The sequence below is a fragment of the Ruditapes philippinarum genome, unplaced genomic scaffold (assembly GCF_026571515.1).
Source record: "Ruditapes philippinarum isolate M1 unplaced genomic scaffold, ASM2657151v2 ctg1683_1_1_1_1, whole genome shotgun sequence".
Lineage (NCBI taxonomy): Eukaryota > Metazoa > Mollusca > Bivalvia > Venerida > Veneridae > Ruditapes > Ruditapes philippinarum.
In genome coordinates this window covers 67,248-82,234 of record NW_026867030.1, presented here as the reverse complement: position 1 = coordinate 82,234, position 14,987 = coordinate 67,248, and the positions used below count along the sequence as shown (strand labels likewise).

Genomic DNA, 14,987 nt, shown 5'->3' with positions numbered 1-14,987 from the left:
CGGGCTGGATTGAGTAAACATGTAGGGCAAACATTATTGAAATGTTTAAATAAGCTTTTACAATTTAAAGTAAAATGTCAAAGGTGTTTATGAAATTTTCAAATTCAAGGTTAACAGAAAGCTTACATTTATCTGTCAATAACCAATTATAGGTTAAATTGATAAAAAATCCCTTACGTTTGATAATGATATATTATCGCCCGAAATTTTCGCATTTGACAATCACATTGACTGAAACGCATAGAATAATAATTTACTGTATAAAATATTTGGTTTCTTTTGATACAATGATTAATAATTACCCATGAAAAGTTCAAAATATCAGATGGTTACACTTCCAATATACCCGAGGATACGACATTCAAAAAGGTCATGACCCATGTATAATGAAATCCCATATTCCGTGCCACAATGAATTACAGCAATGATATCTTGTAAGCTGCACGATACCCGTATAATCAATAAACATAATACATTCACAAACAAAGGGTCTGGATAAAATGGCTCAAACTGGGCTCAAATTAACAAAGGTATGTTTTAAATGGACTAAAAAATGTATAACACCATACAACGTTGTACTGTATTCTTCCGACCAAAATATAAATTAGAAATCATAAAAATACGAATATATATATCATATCTCAAAAGAAATAACTAGATAAAAAGATCACTGTAAAATCATCTTGTCTTAAGGCTACTGTACGGATATGTCATTATGTTTTGTTTTGTTTGTTTGTTTCATTTTACGCCTTTTTCCAACAGTATTTCAGTCATATAGGCGGGTAGTTTCCTAACCATCGTTCCTGGAGAGTTACACCAGTACTAGACTACCTTCCTCCGCGCTAAACTACCAAAGCATCTCCCGGAGATCGAACCCACGCCAGAGAGGTAACTGGATTAGAAGTCATCGACTCTAACCCCTCGACCACGGAGGCGGCATGTCATTATGTCACAACATTTAACCGATATCTGGTATATATATACTTTACTCTATCCGTATATTGGAAATATTTAAACAAGAGAACATACGATTTTTCGACGATCTTTTTCAGTGTTAGAGTATTAGATAAACATTTGAAAATCTAACACGGACATGTTAATAAATTTGAACTTCACTCTATTTTATCTGTATAAAATTGGATTTTAATTGGATAATTTAGATTGAGTCAAGATCTTTTACTGTAATAACCGTCTTAGATTGCCTACAGTATTTTGGATAAAACAGGGATAAAACGAAATATGGTAGGTCAAAATTTAATTTTTACAGAATATTTAAGATATAGTGACTTTCGTAACTTTTTTATTCTGGTAATTTCAGAAACAACTATGATTTATGGAATGATTCATAGTATTTTAAATATTTAATTTTATTCAATCATCGCTGTTTCCATATTGATGTATTTTGCTTAATTGGCCAAAAAAATATGAATAAAACAACGTTAAGGTTATTCATATTTGATGATAAAAAGTATTATTGTTTAAAATGCAGGTAAAATAAAATCTCTAAAATAAGAGCGTCAAGGATAAATGCCTGTGGTATCTTTCTACTTAACGAAAGGATTTAGACAGTTAATGTAAATTTTAAGATTTAACTTTCGAGAGGATTATTCTAAAAACAAATATAAAAAGTTGAATAGATTTTTGACGTGACACACAAACTAGGCTATAAGTAGAAAAGATTTTAACGATATAATTTTACACTTGTGAAGATAATAATTATATGAAAAAATGTATGGCATAGCACATTTAAGATTATATATTGAAGATGTTCTAATAAAATAACAACCTTCATTTACATAAACAATAAAACAGAATTATTTTTAATCTTATTTTTCCGTCTATTAAACAAATTGAAAATTTACCACTATTTTGAAATACCATTGCGTTGACTGCACCTGCACGGATAACATTATATAAAACACATTAGTTGAAGTTCCAGTAATGAAATAATGTTGTTGTTATTTTTGAAGCTGTAATACTCATTCTTTTAAGCATCTTGTAACATACAAAGGAACAAAGTTTTATTTAACTTTTCACTGTTTCATTTACATTCATGACGAATCTTTACTGTTACTTTGAATATGACTTACTATACAAAAATGTAATTCACGAAGTCGTGTGTAAATATCTTATTTACAATTTGTGTTTAGGTTAATTTTTGTTTATGAACACGTAGGAAGGTAATAAACAACATTTTTGTTTTACAAATTACCCCTATATTAGTGATTAAACAAACATAAACAAACATAAAGCGGAACGTTTGGGTTGAAATTGTACGTACTCCTGTTCTAAATACAAAACTATAACTTTGATAAGTATTTATCGAGCTGAAATTGTACTCTTAATTGCAATACAGTGAATGGGAATATGAGATATAACTCAATTGTCACATATTGTTTCTCGCAATGATTTGAAGATTATGATATCAAAATCAATATAAAATGCATTTGCACTTTGAGTGTTGAACATACAGTTCACATAAAACTTTAACGACATGAGATCCCGAGAGAGCAATATAAACAAAATGAAAATATGAAAATTACAGACTCGCTGTGAGTAGGTCTGTTTATCAGAACTGATGGAACATTTAACATAACTTTAAACTTGAAAAACCGGTCGTTATGATAACACTGAGTTGAATTACATATTCTAAGCATAAAACTTCGCATCTTATTAACAATTTATAACACATACATACATCGCATACATAGGTATGGTTGCTTATTTGAGAAATATACGCTCATATAAAGTTCGAAAATTTGTATGTCGGAGATATATGCACAATAGCACGCCATATTAAAAAATGCCCCGCCTTTCTGATTTCTTTTTTTTTTTCGACATATTATCGCAATAAAACGAAATTTTGGTATATTTGTGGCGAAGACATTTTGTTACAAAATATAAGTGCTTTTAGTATTTCAAATTTTTGAGTTACAATTCATGATTCTTTGTGAACTTCTTACAACCAACCTAATACATACTCGAAAAAGAAAATGTTATAACCATTTAAGCTTCAGCATCACATAATTATGATTAATGAATAATTTTCTCTGTAATTTTTTAATTGCGTAGTTGTTATTAAGACAACGACCCCCACCCGATAAAATAATGATAAATCTTTCAACTATAAGGCTTATCTGTATTTCAAATATGCGACACGATCACATGTTTCTGCCGGTGTCGCGTAATAATACCACGCATGTGATTATTAAGGGTCACCGGAATGATCACAGAGACTATTTTATATGAAAGTAATTATTTATTTATCGTTATACCTTTGTGTATTTACGCAATGGTATAAGGGAAAAAAACATGTCGAAAAACTAGCGTTGGTAGCTGTTTGGATCTCTTACTTTCTTTTTTTCTCAAAATGATTATCGTACCGTTGGATAAATAAATCAATTTGTTAAGGTATCGATTAAAACAAAAGTCTCTTAGTTAAACCTAATAGGCTTTAAATATTTATATTTTAAATTGATTGTTATTGCTCATTAGGCAAGGCACGGTTTTCACATTTCTTCCATGTGTGGTGAATAATAAATGCATGTTACGTACATGTTGCTGACAGCAGCGTAGTGCTTTAGAATCATTCACACACGTTCCGCATTGTTGTTTTAAAATAAATCATGCACATGCCATCATCTCATGCAGCATTATATAAGAGACTTATAATACAGATTATCTATTTATATACGATGATTTTCTATGTGAATGACGCATTTTCTTGTATCAGGACGTATATATTTTACTATTTATTTAGTCTGTACCCTTACAGATTCTACCCATACGAATGTAGATGTAGACTAAAATCAGCCTACAGATCCCTGTCGTCTTATCATTGTACGTTTTTTAGTCAGTATAATTTTCCCTAAACGTGATGATTGGTTTTGTCCAGATTGCAAAATGGACACGTTCATTTATTTAGAAATACAGCTTGATAAAAGTGAAAAACAAAGTTCAAATTACTTTATCTACATATATGTCAAAAAATGTTTATTATATACAAAATGATGATGATGATGATAATAATAATAATAATAATAATAATAATAATAATAATAATAAGAATAATAAAAGTACATCTGAAGAAACAAAAACATCTTAAGAAAAAAACATTTTGTTTTAAAAAAAGAAATGTTGATGGTTTTGCACTGTCTGTATTTGAAATATTATTGATATTAAGTATTTAAATTGTCAACAATTGTAATATAACCTAGTGGTTTTGTTAAATAATACAATACTTCAGACCGCTCAAAATAAACTTTAATTTGATATTTAATTACGCTACTCCAATTCAAATAAATATATTATAGTATGCGTTGACATTTTAAAGTTCACAATTTAATGAAATACAAATATTGACATGTCAGTTGAAGTAAATAAGTAGTAGATTGAATGAATAAAATCCCTTATATTCGATTACGATAAAGTTTGGGCTTAAAGTTCACCATTGGGATGAGATAAAAAGAAAATAAAAAATGTAAATTAAAAAAAAAAAAGAATTATAAATGACACTGCAAAAATGACATACATGAAATTTGTTGTATAGAATATTCAGTGACTTATCCATTTACAATATCAAAATCTGTCAGGGAGAGAAAATTACGACGGAAAGAAAACACATACATTTTGAACAAAATTTGCTTTGCAATAGTTAAATGCTTCCTTGTTGAGTCTGTATATTTTACAATGGTGTGTGATTATTATATCAAAATGGAAACAAAACATACAGTAATATAGTAAATTTGTTTAGTTCAGTGTAATATCCGAATATATTTCACCGAGTGAGCACCAAAAGGTATATTTCACGAGTGACACAACTTTTGTTGTTCACGAGGTGACATATATTTCAATCTTATTCTAAACGTCATTTACGACGTCACGTCCAGTACTGTGCACACTGGTATTTCACTGAAACAACGAAACGGCTTTAATTCAAAACAGTGAAAAATGTCAAATTGATATTTTCACTGTTTCAATATTTCACCGATATATTTTTATAAAGTACCGAAAAGCATGTAATAAAGGAAAATATTCTATACACAATTTGTCTTGTATTCATCAAACAAATCTTCCTGGTTTGAATAGAGTCAAAGTCATTCTAAGCAGTTTGAAATTTATAAAAAAATATGTTGCTTTTTTCATTCGATTTATTTGACAAGATTTATATACGTATCAGCGAAACTATAAACCATGCATTAGTTTATGGTTGTGATATATCATATATATTAAAACATGAGCAGTTTTATTTGTTAGTATTTTAGCTGAACATGGATTAAATATCAAAATATTTTGTAACGTGGTTGATACCTATTTTAATAATGATTCTAATTACACCCGGAGCAGTGGGTGCGAATAAAATATCCACAACTGGTATCAAGTTTGTCGAAGTTTTATTTTCAAGTTTTGTTATGAATTAAAAAATGTTGTATTGTATGCCTTACTCGACGTATTGGATGTAAAGGTAAAATACTCCTTATTTGAATTAAAGTCCTTATGTTTCCTTCTCAAATAGAAAACCTATTAAAACGATATAAAATCACTGATGTAGATTTATCTTCTGTATATTTAAATAAAAATACACGCTATTAAATAACTAATTATGTGCGGTATAACCTTAGACTAATTGGTGAAACGGTAATACATGTGATGATTTATTGATATTCATTACTTTTTTATAATAAACAATCTGTAATCACTTTCAAATTCTTAAATTTGTTTGACAGACAACATTTGTATTTACAAAAAAATAATCTTATGGTTCACATTGGTAATACCTATAATAAAATATCATTGTATAATCCTTTTGTAAAAATATGCACTTGGTTTTGGGATAAAACAAAAACCTTTTTAATGCAACAATTTTTTTAACGGAGATGTCTCGACTCTAAAACCATCATTTTCATTTTCCGATGATACTAAAAATTAGTTAAAAATTCGTTGCATTCAATCAAATTTGAGCTACAAACCATTCAAAGTGTTTTATCCCAAAACCTAATGCCCGTGATGGCATTTACCAATACCGCAGTTATTTTACTGTCTTTATATTGGAAAATTAAACAAGAGGGCACACAATTTTCTAACTTTAAACATTTAAGTGTTAGATAATAAAGTAAATATTTGGTAAATTATCAGGGACATGCTAATTAATTTGAACTTTATTTTATTTCTGTTCCGCTGAATTAGATTTTAATCGGATAATTTTACTACAAGAAGGACTTTTATACTTTTGCACTGTCTTCACTGTTTTTATACTCTTTGAAAATATAAATCCAGGATATTGCAAAATATGGTAGGTCTATATTTTGTCGATTCAAATAAGATTTAATTTAATTTTGCAATTGTATTCGATTGTTATGAAAAACCTTTTCAACATTTAAAAAAAAAAAAAAAAAAACAACAACAAAAAAAAACAACAAAAACAACAACAACAACAACATAAACACATATTTGATGTTTATATGCTTAAGATACTTATGCAATTCTTTCTGTATTTATCGATTTACTTTAAAATGGTGTTGATTACTGCATGTACTGTAGCATTTCATGTATTTTCAACTGTTATCTTAACTTTTGCATTAAAACCATCATGCCTAATAAAAGTTTTATTTCTCATTTTTTTGTATCTTGTTACAGTTCCAGAAACATAGTGATTTGCTATATACAAGATATATCTTTAGTTCTGTCGACAATTGATATAATTATAGTGAATAAATATTTTATATGGAAGTCAAAGTACTATTTTGTTTACATTTCATTCCCTTTACGATGTAAAGTTTTAGTACCGTTGGTCCAACTCTCTGGAATAAATTGCCTCTTCGACTTTGGACATGTTCAAGACAAATGTCAAAATCTACTATTTTAGAGATTTGGACGCATTGTTATAAGATTGTGATTGGGCTGTAAACTGAACGAGATGTGGAAATGTGTTAAAAATTTCACTAAAATAACCATTAATTTTTATTTTCTTTTAAATTATTTTTTATTATTATTTTTTATAACCATTCTTTTTTTTAAAAGTTTTTAATACTTTATATTTTACACGGCTGATTTCTTTAACTTATTTTTTTGTAGTTTATTTGTCATGCACATGCGATTTATTTTGTACAAATTTTTATTATCCTTTTGTACAACGCCATTGAATATGTATATAGAAATAGGCGTTTAATTAAATAAAACAGTTTCAAGTTTTACGACACAAAACTGCATGTTAACTACTACTTTTTTCAGCTGTAAAACATCTAACATGCTCTTAATCCATTATTTAAACATTATTAAACACGTTTGCATTTCTGAAGAATTATAAAAATATGGATTTCTGAAGCATAATGTGCCTTTGAGAAAAAAACTAAAAAAAAGACCATTAGCCCATGCATTGAAATGTTTTAGAAAATTTACAAGCTTTGCCATTGAAGAATGAACTGATACAAGGTGTCACGATAATTTGTTTAATCATATACTTCAGTTACTGTCACCGTTATAATTTCACACCTAAGTGGATTATACTTAATAAAAGCTCAAAATTTCAAATTTAATGTGGGATTGAATATTCATGAACTTACGTTTTGATATAATATCAGTTTGTACAAAAAAAACAGCATTACTTTTCTTTGCTTGTCATCAATCCCATTTTTGTTACTATTCGGTGCCCAACAGGGTGCACTGTCTAACTGCATGTTTGTCCTTTCAAAAGAAGTAAACATGTATTTGTTTCTGAGGCATAATGTGACTTTAAGTGAAATTTTATATATGTACATTGTATATAATTATGCTACTAAAACAATTTTGAAACATCAAAGAATATGTAAAATATGTACTGCAAATATTTGTCCACATTATATGTAATCATCAAAATATATGCATTCATTTCTTATTGCAAAATTGACTTAGACTTTATAGAAATTAATTTCTTAATTCCTCCTTTTATTAACATAAAATGTAAATTCGGTAATATCTTTACAAAAAATGCTTTTTGGAACTTACAATACTAATAAATCATAATTTGAGCATTATATTTATGATATAAAGCCATATAAAATTGAGTTACATGGTCATTAAGCAATATGTTTCACTACTATTACGATTGAATAAAGTTTTTAATTCAAGGTAAGGATAATTGTATTGTCATTTATTAAGTAATATTAACAAATAGGGAAGAATTTTATATAATAGGGTATTGGCTTATCCTACCTATAAATAAGGTGGTTCAAAGATGATAATACAATCATATGTGTTTTTCAAATTGTCAACCATTTGTTGTGTTTTCAATGCTCTTGAGGGTTCTCCCCTGTTGAGGGATAGCTGTAAAATCTTGCCCCGAATTTAATTCCAGTCTTCTTGTATTTATCATAATTCCAAATATTTGTAGTGTTGAGGTTTAAATACCGCTAAAGCTGGTGCTAGGGGGCATGAAGAATGCTGCATTTCATAATCCATCAAAAACAGGCTCAATAAAACCTAGTCTACGATTTTAACTATTTCATTGATACTCATTTCTCTAAAAGAATATCTTTCTTTTTGCAGATATCAGGTATTATTTTATTGTTAAAAAACTTATGGTCATTTTTAAATGATAATGATGACAAAATATTTTATTCACATTCAAAAATAATGCCTTTCATTGCAAGTGATTTTAGTTGCTAGCACCATGAATTTATTTTTAAACAAATGAAGTTTCAGCAGTTTTTTTTCTGAATATTAATGTTGTATGTAAGAATTGAGAGAACATGTCTGCAGTTATAGCAGGTACTGGGAAAAATGTTTAATCTTACAAAACCAAATTAAATAAATTTAGAATTTAGGAATGCAATAATTTATAAGCTATACTTAACATTGTTGTTAAATTTCCATCCGAGGGAAAATGTTCCCAATACGGGAAAAGAAATGAAATTAAAATCAAATTAGAGATATTTTTGTCTTCAGATTTATCTGTCAACATGGGGGGAAAGTGTGTCAGTATATACATGTATACAGACAAAATATTAGGACAAGACAGTTTTCTTTACAATACAAAAATCATATTTTTCTTTACATTATTCGCAGTTAATAATAAAATAGAGAAAGAAGAAATCCCAAAAGAACGCCAAAAACGGGAAAATTGAAAATGTACAGTAACAATCCATGCGCCTAGCACCGGCAAAAAGCAGAATGGAATGTAAAAAAATGTAAATCGAAACACCCGCATACTGTTTATATCGCGGCAAGATATACTAGGAATTACGTCATATTTATCCAAATATAAATAAGCACATTTGTAATAATGTACGTACGTACAAACGCATGTATATATTTTAGCTTAATGAGTGTTCATGTTGTGTTAATTGCTGTCGAGTACGGGTACCAGCCATGTTCTTAATTTATGAAGCACAAAGTGGTGATGATTTACCTCTGTGCAAATTGTACAGAGTATTAGCCAAAAAAATAAATATTTAGCCGGCAGAAGAAACTGTACGTTTGCTACGTCGAATTTTATATGATTTTTCTATAGGTTCATATAATCTATATACATGTAAACGGTAACTGATAATCTTATACTTTTAATATTTCTATGCAATACTTCTTTATCATTTCTCTATCCATGACGGCATATAGAATATTATGAACAGCTGTAAGCAAGTTAACCCTCTCCTAGCGACAAGTGGTCATATACTTTTTATATAAATAAAATATGTCAATGCCAGTTGTAGTTTTACGAAAACAGGGTATCTAAATATAAGAATCGTCAATAGAAATTATTTCCATGCCGTGAAACCGTTTATGTGACGTCAATAATTTCCAGAAAAGCTCTTCAGTTGCTGAAAGCATTACGATGTAAATGAATTAAATATTTATTTTAAATCGTAAAACGACAAATTTTACCGAAATTGTCTCTGCAAAAGCAAATACACAGTAGGTTATTCGATTAAGAATAATAATATATTTATATTTTTGATTATTTTATATTACATTTGATAGCAGAAATCTAGAAACAGCAACATCACTAGCGGTGTTATACATCTGCAAAACGACACGTTGACTCTCTCAAAACGTATGGGAAACAAGAATTACATTCTGCTTAAATTGCATATGGTGACAATACAAGTGAAAATAGCAATTTAATCAAAATCAAAACGACAGTCTAAAACGTTATCAATATTAACGGTAAACATAGAAAATGTGAAAGTTAAAACATTTTGAAAAATATTTAAAATCACTTGACATTTCAAATTATATATTCCTTTTATTGACAATTTATAAAGTGTATTTGGATTCATGTTCAAATCAAGTAAAATTTAGTTGTTTAATCAAACTTTGGAGTTCGAATGAAAGGATATAGGCCATTTCAAATATTTATTATTCCTTTAAGTGGTTAAATCGATATGTTTCAAGCGTATCAATTTCTTTTTGTCTGACTATTAAAATAAGTATCAAATATTTAACTGTCAATCTGGTTGACAAAGGAAATAAGTTTATGGGTAAAGTTTTTTAACCTTACTGTGCCAATAACTAATATATGTCAATTTCTGTATTATTTTAACTTTGGTTTCCACATAATCGAATTTACTAATAAATTTGAAATTAAATTTAATATGATGGGAACATTTACAATAGTATGAAACTCATTTCCGGACGAAGTCCGTCGAAGAACGGTTGGGCTTCCTGTGAAATTGACAGGGAAGAACTGAATTTAAGTAGGATTTCCATTGGTCATCTTTAAATTACAAATTGAAATCTGGAAATGTCCTTTACTATTTTGAAAAATACTTAAATACACTTGTAAGTAATATTAAGGATCTTTCAGAGACGTATACACTTCCATATTTTAAAATAATCTAAAGGAGTATCGGATAGTTAAAATTTCTCAGGTATTTGGGTTCTGTGAACTTTCTTCCAATAAACATTTTACAATGCTTTTACTATTTTCATTAATTCTCTAGTGAATAGAAATATACTGAATTATAAATGACAATCTATGTTTTGTGTAAAATGACCAGACTACAAATAACGTTCACGATCCCGAAACACATGTGCATACCGAACGACACTAAATTAAAAATAATAATCCCGACATTTTCTGGTACACTCAGTAAATTATATTCAGTGTTTATGAGCCTATGATTATTGATGTGTTTAATTGATATAAATTTCAAAATTTCGATATATCTTTGCATATCATTAAAGAATATATCAATATGTAGATGTGCGGTAACACGACAGTTTCATTTAATATTGTAGTGATATAGATTTAAATATTAAATGCTATAACTCCGAAATAACCTTTGCAAGTAAAAGCAGTTTAACCTCGCCCGAGTATATTTTAATATATACTTCTTATTGATATTACGCACATTGTTATGCAACAATCGTGTTATTCGTGAGTTGTTGTGGTATATGTTACATAAAGTTTCACGGTTAATATTAAATTCATTTGGAACAACAGGCACTTTAAATGACTACTGGGTTTTATATTACAAAATATTGGAATAAAATACAGCATATTCCACGTTTCCTTAATGATTTTCTTGTTTTATTGTTTCTGTTTGTTGACTATTGTCAGTTCGACACTCTTAAAGTCACATTGCGTCAGTTGAATAGTACCCGGATGGTCACTGCTTTACAAGAACAATTGCTCGTGTATGAAATACATTAAAAATTGTTTTGTTATTAAATTACATAACTGGTGACCCTTAAAGCAGCATGCCACCAGATTCATGTTCATGATAATTTTGAAAATTTATTAAAAACTAAAATATTGTAAAGTGAACAAAGAAAGTAATCTACACATTGCAAACGGCACTTTCAATCCATGTAAATTACCAAAAAGGGTCAAATATGCAACACATAGCCCTAATTGCCTTAGTAACGCAGTAAATACTGCAAGATCAGTCATTAATCGCAAGTAACATGTTAATTATAACTTGAATAATTTTACTTTTCTTAAAATAGGGTGGATTTGTTTGAAATATTTGCTCATCTGGAGGCATGCAGCTTAAAGTTATATAGAGTCAATGTTTTACATTTAAGGACCATGTAATGAATAATGACATTTTTAATTATCATATCTCACCCAAGTGTCCGCTTAAGCTCAATTACATTAATGAAGAATGGCGTGCGTCCTTGAGTAAAATGCATACATTATATAATGATATCAAATCATGTTCTTAAATCCATAAATTATGTATACAAACAGAGGTATTAAGCCAGTATTTGTTATGTTATCAATATAGCTTTGTTTAATTAAACTTACGAATACTAGAATTTCCAATTTGTCATAATAGAGATGTGTTTTTTTATTTGTTCAAATATAAAACTTAAAGCCAGTCTGTTAATGATAAGAGGACATGATAAGGAAATACTACATTAATTATAGGGTTTTAGTCAATGATTGGACATTGTTTTTAACTTGGTTTAATAGATAAGAACGTCTGTGAAATCAATATTGAAATCATATTTGTTCTGTTTTTATTTTCTAAAGATGGGATGCTTTTGAAAACAACATAACTTTATTGACTTTATACAGTCATATACAAACTTGAACTTTTTATATAAGATATGACATGAAGAGTGATATGCGTTGTTGTCACAGAAAAAGAACACGTCTGATATAAAACTACATATTTATGTTTAAAAATATAACTTGCATCTTTTGCCACCATACATATATACAATAAAATCTCAGTCATATAAAATAGTAAAAGAATGAAGCACTGCAAAATTGTTGTTTGCTCGTTTTAAAGGAGTTCGTTCAAGGAAGGCAGTGGTAAATGCAAACAAGCGACTATCCCTCCCAATATTTAAACATACAAATGGTATTTAATTCTAAATGTAAGACATGTGCAGATACGTTTTGGCACAAGTTGTTATTGAACCTTTAGTGTGAGGTTCTTGTAATCCAATACAAAGCGGTGTACGGTCCTAAGTACATTCAAAGGAGAAAACAAAGCTAAATAAAAATAATTCTGAAAGGGGATCACAGGTACAAAAGGATATATAGCTTTGTCCTATATTACAAATAATTTGACCTCCACACCAATCCTGGAAATGTTTCCTGTTCTGAGATAGTAGTATCTGTATATTAATTGACTGTAATTGACATTTTCGTTTCTGTCGTCAATCAACGAAAAACCAATACATTTTAATGCATTCGGATTTAACAAACATTAAATAGTCCGGTCATTTGTCTACACTACATTTATCAGATAATTGTCAATTGTTCTCCAGGCTTTACATTGTCATCACGTCTATAAGAGGAGAAACAAGCAATTGTATTTATACATATGGTGAACTGAGTCATTTAGAATATAAGAGCGGATGTGTTCAAATTAAATACAAGACGGGTATTGTTATAAAATGAAAATCTATAATTAAACTGATTTGAAATGGAATATATACCTAAGAATTAATAAAGACTAGTTTAAATTGACAGTGTTTCATTTTTCCATGTTATAATTGGATCTACAAGCTATTATGTCCGAGGATATTTAACATTTATATAGCTATATTGACAAGCACGCAGTCGTATCCAGTTACAGGTGCTCATTATAAGGATCTAGATGTTGATATCGTAAGAGTTGCCAACTAATTTTTTTCTTCTCAAATTCCGATGCTTCTATTTTCCTTATAATTAAAGGGAACATTACGAAATTGCATTAATAAACATTACTTTAAAAGGAAAAAAAGTTTCAACAGCTGCTAATATAACATCTGAGATGAATTGTTGCACAAAAAGTCCGGAAAAGGTAAATTAATTTAGTAGTCAAGACGATACTTAATAATGATTATATTTGCCATGAATATTTTTATACCCTATACTCATTACATATTTGAAACCGTAATTAAATACTACTTGGATTCATAACGCGCATGGAAATCACATGTATGTATGTTATTTCTTATTTGCCTGCCGTAAACGTAGATGCTATAATTTCTTCATGTCTTGTTTCATTAGAATAAAAGTTGATTCAATCATGATTTTTAGGATGTTTTACGAGAGTGATACACTAAATTGACGTCGGTCTTTAACAATATTTTTCAGTGATGGTTCATTGCCCTCTAGTTACATACAATTAAGAATTTATGATAACTTTTCAATCGTTTTTTATATAAACAAATTATCAGCATTTTGAAATATCCTAGCATCAACACAACGTTTCCTGATTTTGTTTGGTTTTATAGTCACATTAACTTTTTCAAAAACAACAACTAGAAATGAATGTACTTCATTTCTTTTGGTTTGTAAAGGGGCGACGTTGGTTGTAAACAGCTGCCAAAAATATCCATATTGTCATTACAATGTCAGAGTGACTTAAAACCCATTAAACAATTTTGCAAATAAAGTTTTCATTGCAATAAGTATGTATATTTACGCGCCATATGTGAATGTAGAGCCCCCCCCCCAGTATAAATCAGATTGCCGAGTGTTTTGATGTTCTTTCTCTTTTGTATCATAGTCAAACATAAAAACACATTCCCTGTTGTCACAATATGAAACCCAAGAAAAATGTAGCCAAGGAACGAGCATCTGAATATGAAATTTATGTCGATTTCCTTTTCTCTGCCGTCACAATAAATAAATTCCAGCAATTTGAGCCAATCAATGGGCATGCTCTGGAGTGCAGGTGACTAATACCTCAACTCCAGTTAACGCACTGTGCATGAATATGTATACGATTTTACTCTGATATATTTTCAACAGAAAGGTCCCCAAACTATGATACAAACACAGTTAGTGTATAATTAATTGTCCATTCATGTAAGACATGTATAAGTATGAAGTTCTAATTCACTGACGTCACATTAAAGTGACATTTTGCCCTTTTAAGGGTATATAGACAGTGAACAGGTGCAAGTCAAAATAAGTTCACATTTTCCATAATTCCGTTCAATTTATATTTTTTATTATCTTATCATTATCTTTTTATTTTATTTTTTATATAAAAAAGATAGAAAAAATGAGCATTATGTAACATGAATTCGTATTTTAGACAGATCGCTTTATTTTGCATCAT

At 28.9% G+C, this 14,987-nt stretch overlaps 1 protein-coding gene across 11 annotated transcripts in view; it reads left to right on the top strand.

Annotated features, from left to right (window-relative positions):
- The window catches only part of LOC132734560 (neo-calmodulin-like), a 40,883-nt gene that overhangs the window by 10,274 nt on the left and 15,622 nt on the right, over nucleotides 1–14,987 (top strand). Inside the window, exon 1 of one of the 11 annotated variants that reach the window (XM_060721320.1) lies at nucleotides 1,007–1,242. The exons of 6 other annotated variants lie outside the window; for them this stretch is intronic. In XM_060721320.1, coding sequence (XP_060577303.1) covers nucleotides 1,240–1,242 — 3 coding nt within the window. In that variant the 5' untranslated portion in view covers nucleotides 1,007–1,239. Of the gene's footprint in view, nucleotides 1–1,006; nucleotides 1,243–13,237; nucleotides 13,544–13,573; nucleotides 13,719–14,987 lie in introns of those variants that run through there. 4 more of the 11 variants (XM_060721326.1, XM_060721329.1, XM_060721317.1 and 1 more) reach the window with 4 other exon arrangements.